We start from the raw sequence: 18,365 nt of genomic DNA, 5'->3' as shown, positions 1-18,365 counted from the left end.
CTGGCCTGTCTCTGAAGCTGGAATGTCCCAACTCACACACAGCCTGAGCTGTGCCCTTTACTTCTTTATTTTATTTTCACTTGTGCTTCTCTTAAACCATCTCACGCCCTCCTCCTAATTCCCTTTCCCCTCTTTTTTGGACCTCATTTTTACATCAGTCTCCCTGGCGCTGCCAACCGACCATTCCAAATCCCCCTCTGCCCTGGGACAAAAGCTGCACAGATGTGGGAAGGGCTGGCACTGGGAAAGCTAACGGCACTGTCATCCTGACCCAGCGGGGAGGCAGCTGTTTTACTCCAGGACAAGAGGCAGCGAAAGAAAAGGGGACCAAGGCGCAGAGAGAGAGAGGACAAAATAACCCAATAGAAATCCGGAAGGGAAATGCATGAGTGAGATTTCTATCAAGGAAAACAGCAGGGGGGGGGAATAAAAACAAAAGATAGAAATGTGTGGAGAGGTGGAGGGAGTAAAAAAAAGAGAGAGAAAGAGAGAGAACAACTCGGGGGCTAAAGAATGGCAGGATGGAGATGGGAGGGGGATGGGGGGGGATAAGTTCGCATGAAAGGAGCTGAAAAGCATGACGCACTGAGGGGAAGCCCAGCTGAGATCACTTTCTTTCCTTAACATCTCCGATAGACTGTCTGTGTAGAATTATTAACTTTTTTCCTTCTCTCCTTCTGCCCACTTTCACTCCACCAAAGCCCCTCTCCAGTTTCTCAGGAGGCAAAGCAGCCTGAGCTGGGGACGGGAGGAGGGAAGGGAAGGGAAGGAGATGCTCAAGAGCAGCTGCCCTTTAGCTGAGCTCACTACAACATAAAAGAGACACTAAATGACCATATTTCAGAGGCATTTCCAAAATATACAGCACCATGCAGTCCGAAAGGCCTCCAGGCCGGCAGCACACCCTGCCCTCTCCAATGGATGTGGTTACAGCTACCCACAGGAGACATACAGCTATTAACCCCTGCCAGTCCTTCACAGAACTGGGGAAGAAGGGTATTGCTTTAAGCAGTAACGTCAGACATTATCAGCGTTTCTGGGTGTTTATCTGTCTAAACTCTCTTTGTCTAATAACTTGACTGAGGTTGTTATGTGGGGGACAAAACTGGATTTGTTTCCTTACCTTCAAAGAGGAAATATTTTTAAAAGAATAGTATCTACTAAGACAGACCTATTTCAAGCCTTCCCCCAACTCCACACTCTTCATTTTTACCCAATGTGAAGATTAACAGTGTCTGGTTTTTACTGCTAGTATCTTTTAGCTCAGAATTTCCACTGTAACATAGAGGGTAGTCAGGTTATGGGAGCATGCCTTCCATCGTAACAGTCTCCCAGCCACGTTGACCTTAAGTTTGGTAAACTTGCAAATTAAAATAGACTATTTTATACCTTGTGTCTTCTACAAAAACTAAGCTGTTTTCTGCTTAGGCCCCTCACAAATGTCCACTACCCTAAAACATTCTGCAAATCTAGACATACTAGCATATGTCAGGCAAACTCACTCTCCTTCAGTGTTGCTTTCTGATGGCTATTCAAACTTTGTCCCTGACATACATCTCTCTCAAGGCAAAATTTGCTTTCCAAAAGCCTTCTTTGGAACTCCTAAATCTGGTCAGGATGCAAATCCAAACTCACTGATTGCTCTTCACTGTTGACTTTGCAGTGCTAAGAGTAATGAAACCATCACCTTTTTTACCAGAGGATGCTACATAATGGAGCAAGGACATCGAGGTTTGAGGTCACAGATATGTTCAGGATGGGATGCTCTACTGACTGACCATTCCATCAGAAGTTCCCACCACAAACTCCTAAGGCAACTGTAAACCTCTTTCCTCTCTTCTGTTTAAAATTAAAATACTCTAGATGAACTACAGAATTCTTGTTTGTCTTTTGAGCCTCTAGAGAAGAGGAGAAGACAAGGAGAAGGCAAACCTTGGAATGTCTTGTATACTGGTTAAAATTATAAATAGTTCAGAAATGCCAGATAAAGACTCCAACCCAAGTCTGATTCCAAATACAGCTGATGATTTAGGAGGTCCTTTTTCTAATGGAGCTTCTTAAGTCTTCCCTAATTCTGTTTGTGTTAAGCAAGTAAACAGTTAACTCTTCCCTAATATGTACGCATTAGGGTGTGAGACAGTTGCTGACTGAAGCAATAAACAGATGTGGTTCTGATACCTACTGAGTTTGGCCCTCAGTTTCAAGCTAAGTGTTCCTTAGCCCGGCTACAGACAGATCTTAAAAGGTGACCCTCCTACTACAAGCAAAAGACCCGTGATTTAGGAAGGCAGTCTTGAACAACATATAGGTCTGTGTATCTGCCCTTCCTGCACAGGGGATAGAGAGAAACTGTTTTGCAGGAACAGCAGCCAACACAACTGTTTCTGCAGCAGTAAGCAGCTGTTGTTCTGACACCTACTACATTGGTGCTTCAGCTGCTATTCCAGGCTTGTGCTAGTCCACTGCTAAGTATCTGGCAATACTGCACAGCAGTCTCCTTGTGTGACTCATCTCTGCTTTTTCTAATTTAATAAGGGTTATTTTCCTCCCCTTAACATCTGAAATCATTCTGATCAAGATCACAGAATAACCTCTTGCATTAATGTCCTCTGCATGTTTGCAGAAAGCATAAAGCCATCTCTATAAAGGACAGTCACAGCATCACTACACCATTTTCTCTCCTTCATAATCCCAGTGCTATGGGCAGGGGGGGATTCCCCAACTCCTGCATCATGTTCGATTCACCCCACTCGTTTCGCACTACGCAGTTAAAATTCCTGGTATGGTGGGTTTTGTTGTTGTTTTTTAAAGATATTCAGAAGATTTTCCCTGTGTGATTAATAACAGGTTTTCTGTGCTGTGTGCTGGAGGGTATTTTGCAGTGGAATTCTTGGAAATATTAACTATCTCCAGCCATGTATGGGAAGCAGACAAACTACAGAGGAAGTATGGCTGGGCAGAGGTAATTGCTAGAACAGGAGTAAGACCCATTTTTATCAAGGGTGGATATCAGCAGAAATGAGAAGCTAGATACAGGCAAAGCCTCAGATATTGGTAGCGTTGGATTGGGTCTTATACACTAATTAATGTTGAGAAGATGCCAGATGCCAGAGAACGCAACAGAAAAACAAGGACATTATGATGATGATGATTCAGCAAGAGAGCTCATTTGTGACTGAGAAGTGCCCAGGGTAGAAATGAGTTTCATTAATTGCTTGGTGGGAGAAGAGAGGAAGCCCCTATTAGAGCACTGTCCCATGCACTCTCTGATCCCCAGAGAATGTTAAACAAACAATGCATTTGGAGAAGCCCAGAGGACATATGTCTGGAAAGCTGCAAAAGCTTCCTGACATCCTTGGGGATAAAGGGGGGAGAGAGGAACTGAGCTGACATTTGCTCAACCTTCTGGTTTGTCTTTGTCTAACAGTCCGTAATCCCTCACATTTCTCTATTCACTTCAAAAATTCCCATGGATTCCCTGCTCACATCCTTACCAGCTTAAATGATCTCATTTTAAACCTTCACCAAAGGAAGTGTAACTGGCTCAGACTGTAAGTTAAGGTATATGTGCCTAAGAAAAATCCCGGAGAGGCAACCATGACAGTGAATTGGCACAGGTCATGTGCACTGTGAGAAGAGACCAGAGGCAGTAAGAAAAATAAGTGAAATTATGTCTGTCGACAGAATTCAGAGGCGTGTATATGCAATGTGACTAATGAGATAATCCAGAGAAGTTAAATAGGAGGTAGAGTTAGCACTGGTAAGACTTGTTACAATCGGGGAGAAAACTAGCCAATATTTGGATATAAGGCCAACTACACTTAGCTACCCACGTGAAGGTATCTCTACATAAAAGAGTACAGTAGCAATTCAGACCCCTTCAGTCAGGTATCTGGGGCACAGTTCAGTTGCCCACACACAGCTATTTTGTGCCATTCGATATGCCTACGGGCAGGTCTTGGGATGCATTTGGAATGACAGGGATGCTTGCTTGGTCTCCTGTATGTCCAGTATGGGCCAGTCCAGTATGGGTCTCCTACAGGCCTTATGTTATCTTGTAGACCCATGCAGGTGTCCTGGATATCTAAGGACAAATGACACTGGGTAGTTATGTTTAGCTAAATGAATGAAGCGCACAGGTAACTGTCAGCTGAATCGCTTGCTGGGCTGCAATGACTACTTTGATTAGGGTCTCCCTTGAGCTAGTCATGCTAGAAGTCTGCTGCTATTAAAGATGCCCTCCTCATTTCCATCTGCCACTGAAAGAGGACAGGTCTCCTCTAGTACCTCAGTCATACAGGAGCAAATTAATTGAGTCAGTTGAACAGTCTAAGTTCCTGTTGACAGTACAGGAACTTAGACCCATAGATTATATGACACCTATATGTAAACACCTAAATTTAGGAGTCAAGCTCGAGCTAAATCCCACCCCAATTAACACAAATGTTAACAGATGGATTATTGCCTCTTCCTTTCCTATGAGTTGTACTTTTTTCTTCTCTCCGTACAATTTCTGCAGTAACTTTCGAGCATTAGCTAACACTTATTCCAATTGCCAGAGGCAGTCTCTGTGTTTAGTGCTAACACTGCTGCTGAAATAATATAGTTGATTTTGACATCCAGAAGTCAAAATAGCCATTGATATTTTGAAGAGGGATCAGAGAAGAGTTACAAGAATGCTTAAAGGACTAGAAAACGTTTCCTACAGTGCAGGAGGCTGATCACTGGGACTTTAGCTCTGCGTGCAGAGCAGTGACGATATTACTGTACCACTCTCCAGCAACCCATGAACAAGATTACAGTAGTTCAACAGGCAGAAACTCCTAAATGTGACTGCCTCAAACGTATGTACACACACAAACTGCTGCATAGCCTGTGTAAGCATGCCTGCAGTCCTGTTACTGACAAAGATAAAGAGTTGAAAGGAAAAAAGGGAAATGGCATGATCACAGCCTATAAATTTAAACATAAAATGGAGATCATAAATTTTTGTTATCGTGTAGTCTTGAATCTAACAGAGACACAATATTGGAAGGTTGGAAGGGAAGCTAGGCAAATCCAGTCTAGAAATAAATGCACAGATTGCTAACCAGTGTGTTATTAAATACTGAAATAATACCAATGGTTGGATGGGCCCTCCATCGCTGTAAATGTTTTAATGGAGATCAGATGCTTTCTACAACATATGCTCTAATTGAAAAACAAATTAGTTTACAGGATTCCTGTGCCAGGGGTTCTAACTAGAGCATCACACTGCTTCTTCACAGCCCCCCAGCTGATGCAACTGTGAAAACATCCATCCTCCTCAAAAGCCATCTTTATTTTTGTTTCCACACTTTCCCTTTATCAGGAGCTATCACTGTCATTGCTACCACATTCCTAGCCTCCTGCTCACACATGCTGCAGGTGGACATTTTGCTGAGGGTGACGACAGATGAGTGAGGGCACTTCCAGCCGCACAGTGTGTTTTACCTGACTGACACTTGGCTGAAGTACAGCTCCCTGTGGCTTTGCCCACTGTGACTCACCATGCTCCAGGATGTATTTCACAATCTCGCCGTGCCCAGTCTTGGCAGCATGGTGCAACAAGGAGCAGTGATCAGGTCCTTGGATTAACAAATTGGCTCCTTTTTTACAGCATTCTATGAACTGGAAAAAAAACAAAACAAAACAAAACACACAGAGGGATAAGATGGTAGGAGCAGAAAAACAAATATGCAGGCAAATTATTTACTAATTTTCATAGGAGATCAGTACAAAAATGGAATAAAATGAAATAAAATATTACTTTAAAGCCAGCTTTGAGGCCCCAATGAAAAAATACCTGAAACTAGAAGTATTAACAATTATATGGGTTAAGAAAAGCAGTTTGTATTTCCTAAACAATGAGACATTGCTACTGTACCGGTGATGAATTGTTGCTTGCTAGCAATGCTTGCAAACCACTTCTGGTGAAGCTGTTGGGATATTTTAAAATATATGTATTTGATAGAAGATTCTGGCTTCTCTACTGAATATTCCAATTTTTCCTCAGCACAGGAAACAAACACTTTCTGACTAAACCAGAAAACTCCAACACAAAAATCTGCAGGGAGGTGGGGTTCAGCTGCCCCAGATCTCCCTTCTCACTCTCTGCCCCCTACCCAGGAGTGGCAGAGGGGGAAGCACTATGCGGGGTAAGAACGGGCAGGAAACAGCAACCGGCCAGGTCTCAGAAATGCTGCAAACTCTGGCGGGGGGGATTGCAGTGCAGATCACTGCAGAAAAGAGGGAGAGGATTGTGACAGTGGGGCATCTGTCCTGGTTTCGGCTGGGATAGAGTTAATTTTCTCCCTAGTAGCTGGAACAGTGCTGTGTTTTGGATTTAGGACGAGAACAAAGTTGATAACACACCGATGTTTTAGTTGTGGCTAAGCAGTGCTTACACTAGTCAAGGACTTTGCAGCTTCCCATGCTCTACCAACTGAGAAGGCTGGAGGTGCACAAGAAGCTGGGAGGGGGCACAGCCAAACTGGCCAAATGGACATTCCATACCATGTGATGTCACGCTCAGTACATAAACTGGGGAAAGCTGGCGGGGGGCTGCTGCTCGGGGACTGGCTGGGCATCGGTCAGCAGGTGGTGAGCAATTGCATTGTGCATCACTTGTTTCGTATATTCTTCTTCTTATTATTACTATTAGGATTTTATTTTATTTCAATTATTAAACTGTTTTTATCTCAACTCATAAGTTTTCTCACTTTTGCTCTTCAGATTCTCTCCCCCATCCCACTGGAGGCAAGGGGGAGTGAGTGAGCAGCTGTGTGGTGCTCAGTTGCCGACTGAGGTTAAACCACGACAGCATCATTTATGATGCAGTACATGTGAAGAAGGCAAGAAGTTTCCCTGTCAAAGCAAACTCAGGCAAAAAGTTTTCAAGAAGCTGAAAGGGGACAATATTTTTATGACTGCTGCTTGAAGGGCTGCTCCCTAGATGCTGCAGCCACAAGCACAGGGGTGGAGGTATAGAAGGGGCACATGCAGGCAAAGAGTTGGCCTAACAGTACTGCCATTTTTAAAATGGCTCCAAGCTTGGCTTCTCGCAGATAAAATTGCAATCATTAATCACAGTCCTCACCCAAATTCAAGGGCGTGTTTTCAAATCCTAACTTGGCTACTGAAAAACACAGCCTGAATAACTGTCAGACATGGAACTTCAGACTTTGGGCACAAAACATTGGTGCCTTTTCCTCCCAATAACTAACAATACCAAGACACTACATGTTTTGAGACATCCATCAGATGATAAAACAAGCTGAGGTTTGTTCTACCTGGTCTGGTGGTTGCCTAGGTAGAAGTTAAGAAGTCTTTAGCAACTCTAGGGGCTTGGCCACCAACCTCACTGCCATAAAATATCCTTTACTGTGTAAGGCTGTGTCAGAACTACCCTGCTGTTCAGTGTTGCATTTGCCAGTATAGTAATTTCCCTGTTAGTAACTGACACATTGCTCTGTGCAGCGCGCTATGAATCCTGGGCTGAAAGGTGCTGTCTAACACCAGATCCTATTCACTCGAATTTCACATCTCACCTGATTGATATGTTCCCCTAATATTCAGGGTTTCCTGGAAAGGCTGTAAAATGGCACTTGCCAGCAGTCCCTACAGCAGTCTATTTATGTTTTGAGCAGAGGTGTGATAAAATTTACAGAATATCAGACCTGCAAAAAGCTGTGAAAAAGTGGACACTCAGTGCTCTGTACTTACCTTCAGCAGATCACCAGCTATGACTGCCTGTAGAAGTGCTGGAAAAGACAAACAGAAAACTAATGTCAGGCAGAAAGCATTATGCATATAGCCTCACAGCTGAGAACATAGCTCACAGTATGTGCAAACTAAGACCAATGCCTCAATCCACTTGCATTCTCATATACTATCAAAACCAATGCAAACCCTGCACTGGCAGGCAAATGGAAGAGCGCCCATGTTGCACGAAAGCTGTAGGGACATCAAGCCAGTGTTTCCAATGCTGCCCTGGAACTGCATGCTTCTATCTGAATTTTTGCCTTGAGACACTTCAGGGACCTTTCAACAGCGTCCACAGGGTAGGCCCAAGTCTCTGGCACCTGAGCCTTCACTGAAGACCATCAGTGTCTGAGAGCCTGGAGAATGTCAATAGCCTGGAGAAAAGGAGGCTGAGGGGAGACCTCATCGTGCTCTACAACTACCTGAAAGGAGGTTGTAGCGAGGTGGGTGTCGGTCTCTTCTCCCAAGTAACTAGCGATAGGACAAGAGGAAATGGCCTCAAGTTGCGCCAGGGGAGGTTTAGATTGGACGTGAGGAAAAATTTCTTTACTGAAAGAGTGGTTAAACGTTGGAACAGGCTGCCCAGGGAAGTGGTTGAGTCACCATCCCTGGAAGTATTTAAAAGACATGTAGATGCGGTGCTTAGGGACATGGTTTAGTGGGCATGGTGGTGTTGGGTTGACGGTTGGACTCGATGATCTTAGAGGTCTTTTCCAACCTTAATGATTCTATGATTCTATGAATGTCAAACACAGAGAACCTGAAAGCATCCTCAGACCTCTCAGGCTTTATTCATACTGATGGTGGAGTGGTCAGTCAGTCTCAAATACACTGAGAATCTCAAGGTGCAGATGATTAGGTGGCAAAATAGAAGTTTCTTAATAATTTTTTTGTATTACAAAAACATTTTGACATGCCAGTGGGCAGCAAGTCCTCCAGGTTTGGCAGGCAGGATCAAACACAGAGCAGGAGCCAGTCCCCACCTTTTTAGCCTTTCTAATTTAAACAGACACAGAAGGAAAGAGAGACAAAGAGAGGCAAAGTGAACAAAGGCTCATAGCAAGGCAGGACATAGCTGTGCACAGAGCCAGGAGCTGCTCACTAGCCGCTACTGTCTGCCCCACGCCCGTTAAAAAGAAGGAGGAAGGCAAAAGCCTGGTACTCTGTACTGCCCTATGTATAAGGCTGCATTCAGCTAAAAACACCGTGGTGACAAGTAACCACAAACATGAGAAGCTGCTAGAAATCTACTGCTATGCGGCTATTTCCTCCTTTTTTCCTCCTTCTCCCTATCATGATATATATAGTAAAAAACAATTATGAATAATCTTTCTGAGAAAGCACTTACTTGGTTTGTATCTTAGAAAGCATTAAACATCTGCCTCAGTTCATACTTTTTCAAGAGTGCCTAAGCCCATTTCTATCTTCGAGTCTAGGCAGCGCAATCAAGTTAAGCATTTGCTCAAGTACCATCCTCGATGAAGATGCCAAAAACTCATGTAGGGAGGAACAAAGGGGAAAGAAAACCATAGTACAGCCTTGCCTCTGAAAAATAACACACAGGAACCTGCACAGTGTGAATTCCATGAGGAGCTTGTTACGGCTTAGAAACAACACATCCAGGCTAAACACTGCAGAAGAAGGGCGTGCAAAGACAACTCAAATGACCCTTTCCTTGAAAACACCTGGGGTTGTGCATGGCTTTCTGGTCTTGGCAATGCCTTACGCCCTGGCCATGCAGCAGTGGGAAAAGCAAAAACCCAGTCCAGCTAAGTTCTGACTCGGGAAAGCAGTAGCAGCAATTCTTGTAACATTGGATTTAGGGTAGTTTTGCAGTGACCATGAGTTAAACTAAGTCCTGCAAATCCCTCTGGCATCTGGCATCCAGATTTGAGGAATGGAAAAAGACAAATAGCAGCAGGTAAGAGCTAGAACTGGAAAAATACATGTACATATTTTCTTCAGATTTCAATTTCAGTGGTTTACATCCTTCTTTTTTTTCCCAATAATTCTAATACTGGCTCAGCCCAAATTAATAGCAGAGCAGAATTTAATCCTTGTGTCATTCATTTTATCTTTTTCCTCCTTTTTCAACAATCTGGTCTCACTGCCACATTTATTCTGTGGGCTACTGCAGTCTGGATTTGTATAAATATTTTGCTCTCCTCACACATGCGAAAATCAAACAAACTGGTGACACCAGCTTTTCATTGCCTTCTACATCCAGTATTTTAAGACATGGCTTCCCTGAAGTCACTTCCTAAGAGGCAGAGATACATTTTCTCATGCAAACCATGCTTAAGATTATAGTTCAGAAGAGCCAGGAGAGAGATCTAGAAAACTATGAAGTGAAAAGAAAAGCCTGGCAAGCTGTGAGAAATCTTCTGCGTTGAGTATCCATAACCAGAGGTTGGTCTGGTGATAAGGCTATTAGGATAAAGCAGCTCTAAAACACATTCAACATAATTAGACCAATCTTTTCCTCTCTTTCCTAAGCCTCCAATCCAGCAAAGCATTTAGGCAGGTGCTTAGCTTTGAGCTAATCACATTCTTTTCACCAAGTCTACCTGCACACTTAATTTTAAGTGCTTTGCTAGAGTAGAACCTATAACATAAAGGAATACATTACAGATCAACAAAACCAGCTGGCATAACAAGCAGATTAGACTACAGTAAAATAATTCAGTGCTATAAGCCAGGATGCTGGAAGACTTAGAAGCTATTGAACTAGAAATGGGGAAAGGTTCTTTAGAATAGGGAACACATTTACATAAACATATGAATATTGCTTAGCACACTAACCCCATAAACCCAAATGGGACTGCTGGGCATATTGAGGAGGAGGGTGAAGATGGCAAAAGTCACCTGGTTGTTAAAGAGGTGGTAAAACAAGCAAGCAGATGGCATTGACGAGAGAGAACAGACTGATAAATTGGACAAAAAAGCTGTTAACATGCAATGCCAGGCTAGCTTAAAATTAAAAACATTGAAGTGAGAATGGTTTTATTTCTTCTGAGCAACGCTGCACCACTGGTGTAATATATAACATGAATTATGCAATTGTTTTATCATATCATAAAATACCTTCAGGTCTTAAAGATGCCTCAAAAATTACTTGATTTAATAAATATTTAAATCAAGTCATTATTTTCTCAATTTCTCCTAAGACAAGCATTTGTCATGACTAATAAAAATGTTTTATTACCTTTTTCATTTATTTAGCAAGCAGACTTATGGCTGATGAAAGGTGACAGCTTGACAAGACTGGAGACTGAAGTGCTCTGTCCACATAACAAGGAAACACTCAGTCTGCCACAGTGGTAGACTCCCCAGGCTGCCTTCTCAGCGAAGCTCAACCCTCTCTACCGGTACACCCCTGCGGACAGCCCCTGCTCCATCCCTGCTCCATCCCTGACCTCTCTGTGGAAACTGTCAGCAAATGTGTCAATCACTGCCCAGGGTGATGGATCTTGACAGAAACAATTACCTGCTAGGATATTGACAGCCAGAAATGCAGACTATGTATGTAACAGCTGCTAGAGACTAGCAACTTTTAGTTTCCACTGCGTAAATTTTGAGACGAGGTTCTAACCACCCCTGCAGACCAACTTACAAAAGAAACCTCATTTTTAAAAAAACAAACAAAAACAAAAACCAAAAAACCCACTCCAACACAAACAAACCAAAAAACCCCCCACACTTGACTTATAAATTAAATATTGAACAGCTACAAGTGGATAATGCGCTAACAGAAAAAAAGCCATGTTAAAAAGGCTGCTCATTGAATTCTGGTAATGGTGCAAGCTAGTGTAGCTTGAAACACAGGAAAAACACCTGCTAGTACATCCACACATGCTGAAAACAATACCTTTCCTGTGGCATGTATCACTCGTTATTTCTATGTTAGTGCCCACTGTTTCTATTGGAAACACCTATTTTTATTTCATATTCTAAAAATATATGTTAGTGTCACTGAGTTACAATAAACATTTTTGTCTCCCAGCCATAAAACTAACCTACTAAATCACAATTGCTCTCTGGTTCTGCATGTGAAGTCAGCAGCATTAAAACAGCGCTGCAAAATCAGTCATTAAACACTGGGAAACAGATAAGGAAGGAATGAGGTATTTGTACCCAGTACCTTCAGAGGCTGCAAGATGCCTAGGAGGTCTCACAGGGCTGCCTGAATGGTCAGAAGAGAAAATAACCCTCCACAGAAAGCAACCTGGCATCCCTGCAATAGTTCCTGTTGCACATCTCCCTCCACGGACTACAGAAGTTCTAGGGAAAACGACCTCCAACTTGCAGTACCTAAATTAAGAGCCAAACTAAGACAGACAGGGGATCCTTCAGAATGGCATGATGCCAGGAGACATGTCTGATCACCTGCGAGAAGGACAACCAAATAAGGACAAAATGGGGGGTCCTCCTTTTAAGGGTTTCCAAGGTATGATACTCCTGGGACCAGGCAACGCTCATGGTCTCAGAAATTTTGGGAGGTCTTTGTATAACATACAGGTGCAGCATGAGAACACCTCATAAACGTAAGGGCTAACAAAGACAGACCCACAACTGCAACACGTCAAAAGAAAACAGCAGGAGAGGGGCAGAAAACATCGTTACCATCTCACTCACTTCAAAAGCAAGGAAAATTCTCAGAAGCATCACGAGTAAGGAAGACCTCAGCCAACAACTGCCCCTTCCCGTCTGCCCTGCAGGAAAATTCCCTCTTGATCACAAAGCCGCTGATCAGCTTAACACCAAGGACATAAGCAGGGCTCAGCACCAGGCTACCATCGTGCCAGAATTTTGCTGCTAAAACACTTTCAGAAGGAACATGGGGAAAAAAATTCTTATAAACCCTTGTAGGTAATATATCAGGATTACAAGGTTCTTTGTTTGAAGTAGGTTGACATGGAGGGTATTTAGTAAGTTAGTTAAATAATCATTAGTGAGTCAGTGAGAGGAGTTGGCTTTCACTGAAAAAGAAACTCAAAGAACAGTACAGTTCTGCAGTCTGCCACTGTCAGTGGTACAGGAGTAATGTGTCTTTTTAAGTGAGTAAAAGTTATTCATAAACCATAAACATCTTCCAGATTTTACCAGTCAGATTGCACACCTGACCTGACCCTTTCCACGCCATATTTGCACCCACTACCGCTATACAAACTAAGCCACAGAGAATGCTGATAAAAATGTGTGACTATTTTGAAGCTTTTGCCATCTCCAGGCGATTCTTTAGCAAGGGTCTAAGACCTGTCACTGGAGGGAGCAGAATTATTTAAAACTATGTTTTGAAGAATAAGTACCACACAAAGGATTTGTCACATCCATGATTAAAATGCAGCCACTTTGAGATCTATGAATGAAGTGCAGTGTGAGAACAAAGTATTATTTGCAATAATACATCTTACCATGGGTTAAAAAATACCAAGCTAACAATGCATCTGATCAGTGTATGACAACGTTTAAGCACATTGGAAATTATGGCAGAATTCAACTACCATAACTCCAACAAAATTAGGGATCATAACATCTTTAGCTCTTTCAAAAGACACAGTAAGACAGCTGATGATCTGAAGTGATCAGGACCTTGTAGAAACCTCATTTATCAGGCAGTGCCTGCAACTGTCCAAACCTTTCTAAGACACAGCTAACGCACCGATTCAGCACTTGCAATTGATATGCCATCTGCATTTCAGTGCTGGATGTTTCTTACTGGTTAGAGGCAGCTCATAAAAAATATGAGACATTAGAGCTTTGGTGTGGGGCCCCCAGAATTTGAGCCTCAGTGTCCACCACCATCTCCTGCTAGATTTGCTCAGGGGAACTCTTAAGGAACACCTCACGAAATACTGCCTCGCTCAAACCTTGCTGAGCTGATAATGAAGAAGAAGCTGCAGCAGAAGGTGACATAATGAAATTTCTTGAGAGTTATTAAACTTAACTTGGCCTATCATTAGCTTCCAGAATATTTCCAGCTCTTTACTGCTGTTGTAGACTTTGTGAAATTCAGTCAGAAATTTAGAGTAATTACTGTTTTACACGTTGAGAAGTTAAAAGCTGACCCTGACTAGAAGAGTGCTTTTACACAGCTGGACTCTTCTGAGCTGTAAAAGATCAGCATTACACAAATTATAAGAAAACCAGCCCTCGCTCTTAATTTCCCACTAGTTTTATAGAAATCAATAATAACTTCTACTTCAATCACTCAAAAAGCTACGCTCTCAAGTGAGTGTGGTCCATATAGATTATCATTCAGAAAAACATTCTTTTCTCTGTAAACAACAATTTGCTTGTAATAGCTTTGTACAATCTAGTAAAGATCAAATCTAATACGAAAAACTGACAGTAACATAACTTACCCAGAAATGTACAGAACTGACTTTTTTCTACTCTAGCCATGATCTTCAGCCTTGGCCTGCAGGTGAAAGGGGTGGAGGGCACCATGGGGAATTGGTTTGTGGACTACTTCCCTTCCAAGATGACTATGAAAAACAAGCATCTAAGATACAGAGCAGCGCATACACTTGACATTTCTGAAGGGTCTGCCAGTCCCATAGAAAAGTTTCAGGGATCCATGTGAAGAAAGGTTGCAAATCTCTGCATTTGAGCTTTTACAAACCCTTTACCTCTTCCCAATGTTTAACCTGCTTTTAAAGTTACAGGAAAAAAAAAAAAAAAACACTTTAAAATACATATGCCAAACTGTCTACGTAACTGAGAAATTAAATTACAAAATTAATAATACTTTGTTGGAATGACTGTGAGCTTGCAGGTCTTTGATCTACAGACAATCTCAAGTCCCACCAAAGCTGATGATGCTTAAACATTTCTCTTTGAAGCTAAGCTGAGTGGAAGGAGCAATTAAATGATTCTTCATGTATTTTATGCACCTGCAAGTACTGGAAGCAACCACTGAAGACCATGAAAAAAAGTAAACGGAAGTTAAGCCTTCTGGGTTGAGGGGTCCCCTAGATGCTGGGAAAAAAATGAGAAATAAATGGTTAAAGTTTTGTGTGGGTATAGGAGAGGCAAAAGGCTAGCAAAAATAAAAGCAACAAAAGCAAAACGTCTGCTATGAAGACTTGCTTGAACTTCTCCACAAGAAAAATCACTTCTTCTGTGTCCACTGAAAAAGGACTTTACATCAAACAGCTGTCTGACTCTCACAACCAAATTTTCCTCCCGATAGAATGGGGCAAAGGTCCCTGACTATAGGCTCACTGGTTGGGCCAAAAAAGCTGCACCAAGCCCCTATAAGGGAGACACACACACTTTGGAGTCTGTTATTATAATGGTGCACAACTTACGCCAAGATAAGGACACAAACATTTGGTCCTATCATAACCATCAGGACTGAATTTTTCCTTACAACTGTCCACAGGAAAAGCTGTGTTCAGGCAAAAATGTCCATTTTCATGAGAAAACCCTGTAAAAACAGCCCAAAGTACTGCTGGGGAATCTGCCTGAACATAAAGCTTAATAGTGCTATTTGATAGTAAGACTCTTGGGTACATGTGTGTCAGGTGTTAACCTCCATCTTGTTTTCTTTTTATGCTGATTTTTACCTCCACATTGAACTAAAGCTGCCATATAGTAAAAGAAAAAAATTCTTGCACGAAACAGAAGAGTATTTTTGCACAATTTTTAAACTTTGGTGCTGGGCAATCAAAATGGAACATCTTCAGCAAAAAGATGGCTAAGAGACCAAGAGAACCAGTTTCACATTTCAATGCTCAAGAAAGAGGCTGCATTATAACTAGACAAGGGACATTTTGATGGGGAACTTGATTGCCTGTAAGCCTGAAGAGACATCAACTTATAAACGCCAGTTATAGCTTAAAGAAAAAAAGTCTCTCACTAGCCATTTTATAAAGTCTAGCCCTATATGTCAGCAACATCTTTTTCTAATCTAACATCAGCCATGAGAAAGAAGATGCTGGCGGTCTACATCTGAAGGAACTGTCTGGCATGGGAATGGGGAAAGGTTCCTGGACTTGCTAGAGGAGTTCTGCCTCAGCCTGAAAACTGTATACAAACCACGATGGAAACACGACAGCAAAAATACATGCAGTTTAGAGGCTTCCTGCCTAAAACATAGTATCTCTTGTGCTGGCTAAAGTAATTGATTTTTAAGATTTTTCCAAAATGTATTTGTTCGCTGCCACTACCCGCTATCCTAAAGAAACAGATGGTAAACAAGATTTCCCCACAGGATTTCAGCTTTGGGAACGGCTTAGGCTTCTTAGGGAATCCGAGAGCAATGGCACCAGCCTAGGTAGCTCACGACAGCAGTGCTGTGAGGCACCACTTCCATGAAAGAAAACCAAATAAAGAGCCTGAGAGCTCAAAATGCTCCCAAGAGACCAAGAAAACCAACAGTGCGGCAACCTGCTGCAACCAAAAGCTCGAAAGCACATCAGCTGAACAGCAGCCAGACACAGTCTGATGACTATCCAGCAAGGGGAATATTACGAAGGCCTTCACACAGCATCTTGAGCTAATCCATCTGTACAGGAAAACATGTGCATAAGCACACATTCTCCTGTGCCTTGAGAGACACTTTTGAAGCATGCTGGCCCTCTGAATAAGTCATACCTCAATAACATCTATTTCTAGGATTGCACAAAGAGGTAGAAAACCCTTCTAAACATTTGTGGCTTGTCCTTTAGTTACAAAAGCACTGCATCCTGTGCAGATTCAAAGGACAGAATTGACACAGTTTTGACTGCACCTGTTTGCCTAACTTGGGAATAAGACAAAAATTTTAACATGCAAAAAATCATCTGTTACTCAGGTGGTTATAAATATGCATTACAAACCTTTTCCTTTTAAGAATTTTAGATTCAAACAACACACAGCATCAAACCACTGTTTAGAGAGGAAAAAAAAAAGTAAAAATAACCACACAGGCTTGCTGGAGGAAAAGAAAGGCTAAATTGTCACTTACACAGAAGTCCCTTCATACAACTCTGGAAGGATAAAGAGGCTTTCAAGCAGATGTAAATTACACTCAAGCTGCCTTTAAGGCTCCATTTGCACTGTCAGACTAGTTTAAAGGTACTTTGATGCCAATTAGAGTCCACCCTGAATTGTTTATGTGGCACTGGTGCTGAGCTGAGAGTGCAGTTGATAGTTAGGAGTGGAAGTATTCAGACCCTAATGCCAAACTTTTCCTACAAGACCGTTTAACTCAGATTTACAAAAGGAAGGGATGACCATAAAGAAGAAGGACTTCCTTTGTAAATAGTCCAAAAACCCAAAGGACAGTTGCAGATAAACTAAGTACCATCTGGCAGACATCGTCACTTTTTTCCTTTCCTTTTCCCTTCCACCATTTGTGTTTTTAAGCCAAGACAGGAACGATTAATGTCATTTTCAGGAGCAATGGGGTGGAGGAAAATGTCTCTGATCAAGTGAGAACACAAGGCAGGGAAGACTTTGGCTGACTAATGCAGCCACTTTATCAATAGAGTGGCATTACTTTGGCAGGAAGCGAATTCTAGGTAAAATAATTAAGCAATGATTTATATTTTCTTTAAAAATAAAAAGGAGAGCAAAAAAAGGAACATTGTGGGCCACACTGTTCCTCCCCCTTCCCTGACGTGGTGGACCATTACTATCACAGGCACTCCTACCACACTCCCTTCAGTTTTTTGCCACTGCAAGGCTGGCTGCAGTGCCTTTGCCTGGCAATATCTAAGTAACTTCCTCAATAAGCTAGGGCTTCACAGTAGGACTAAATAATCTGAAAGTCAGTTCAAGCATTTATTTGCTGGCCAGATTCTTCGGTGGGTGGAGCAAATTGTTTTCTTGTTTTACTTTAACAAGTTGCCACTCTTCTCTGACCATGAGCAGCCTCCATCAGGAACAAAAACAGGAGCAAAGTAGGTTGCAAGGTTACTCTGCTTGAAAACAGGTGCCCTGATTCAGACAACACACTCCTACTTCCTCCTGAGGGAAAAGGGATAATGGCAGTGGCCATCTGGAAAGAAACGTTTCCCAGTTTTCCTCTATTACTCATTCAGATGCCCACATCTGCCAGACCTCTTCCTCCCAGCTGCCTACTGACCCCTCAGCCTGCTTAGATGTGATGAGAGGTAGGGTGTAGGCACCTTTTAAAGGTTTTGGGCAGAGAGGATCCCCCTCAGCCCTAGAGAAGTGCTTTGACAGAATGCTTTCTCTTCCTACAGGTACCACAGCTCTGCATCGACACCAGCCTCAGCTGAGCTGAGAAGTAAATGAACAAACTCAGAGCAGATCCCCAGGCAACTGTTGGCTCAGCTGGCCACAGACATACTTTCAAAACGCTATCCAGGAGGGCTTTCTTCCCAAAGTGGCTAATTAATCAAAATAAATACCTGCAGTCAGGAGCCCCCCCACTGTACTGTCTTTGATTTGTTCAAAGAAAGCATTCCAAGACATCTCAATTTGTTGCTAGGTAAATGGCTGCAACATCACCCTGAAGAATATAGCTTCTCAGCTGGAGCTGCACGAAACCATCACTCTGTCTTTTGAAGGAATCTGGTGTACAAAACAGAGGTGCATTTTTTTTTTTTAAATTCTACCAGCACTGAGAC

General features: G+C 42.4%; 1 protein-coding gene across 4 annotated transcripts in view; it reads right to left on the bottom strand.

Moving 5' to 3' along the window:
- Nucleotides 1-18,365, bottom strand: part of DGKI (diacylglycerol kinase iota) — a 230,121-nt gene that overhangs the window by 16,743 nt on the left and 195,013 nt on the right. For all 4 annotated transcript variants that reach the window (XM_076340326.1, XM_076340343.1, XM_076340353.1 and 1 more), the window contains 2 exons: nt 7,744-7,781; nt 5,529-5,649 (listed from right to left, as the gene is read on the bottom strand). In XM_076340326.1, coding sequence (XP_076196441.1) covers nt 5,529-5,649; nt 7,744-7,781 — 159 coding nt within the window. The remainder of the gene's footprint in view (nt 1-5,528; nt 5,650-7,743; nt 7,782-18,365) is intronic.

Source organism: Aptenodytes patagonicus, chromosome 1 (assembly GCF_965638725.1).
Source record: "Aptenodytes patagonicus chromosome 1, bAptPat1.pri.cur, whole genome shotgun sequence".
In the NCBI taxonomy this organism is placed as follows: domain Eukaryota; kingdom Metazoa; phylum Chordata; class Aves; order Sphenisciformes; family Spheniscidae; genus Aptenodytes; species Aptenodytes patagonicus.
This window is presented reverse-complemented; position numbering and strand designations above follow the sequence as displayed.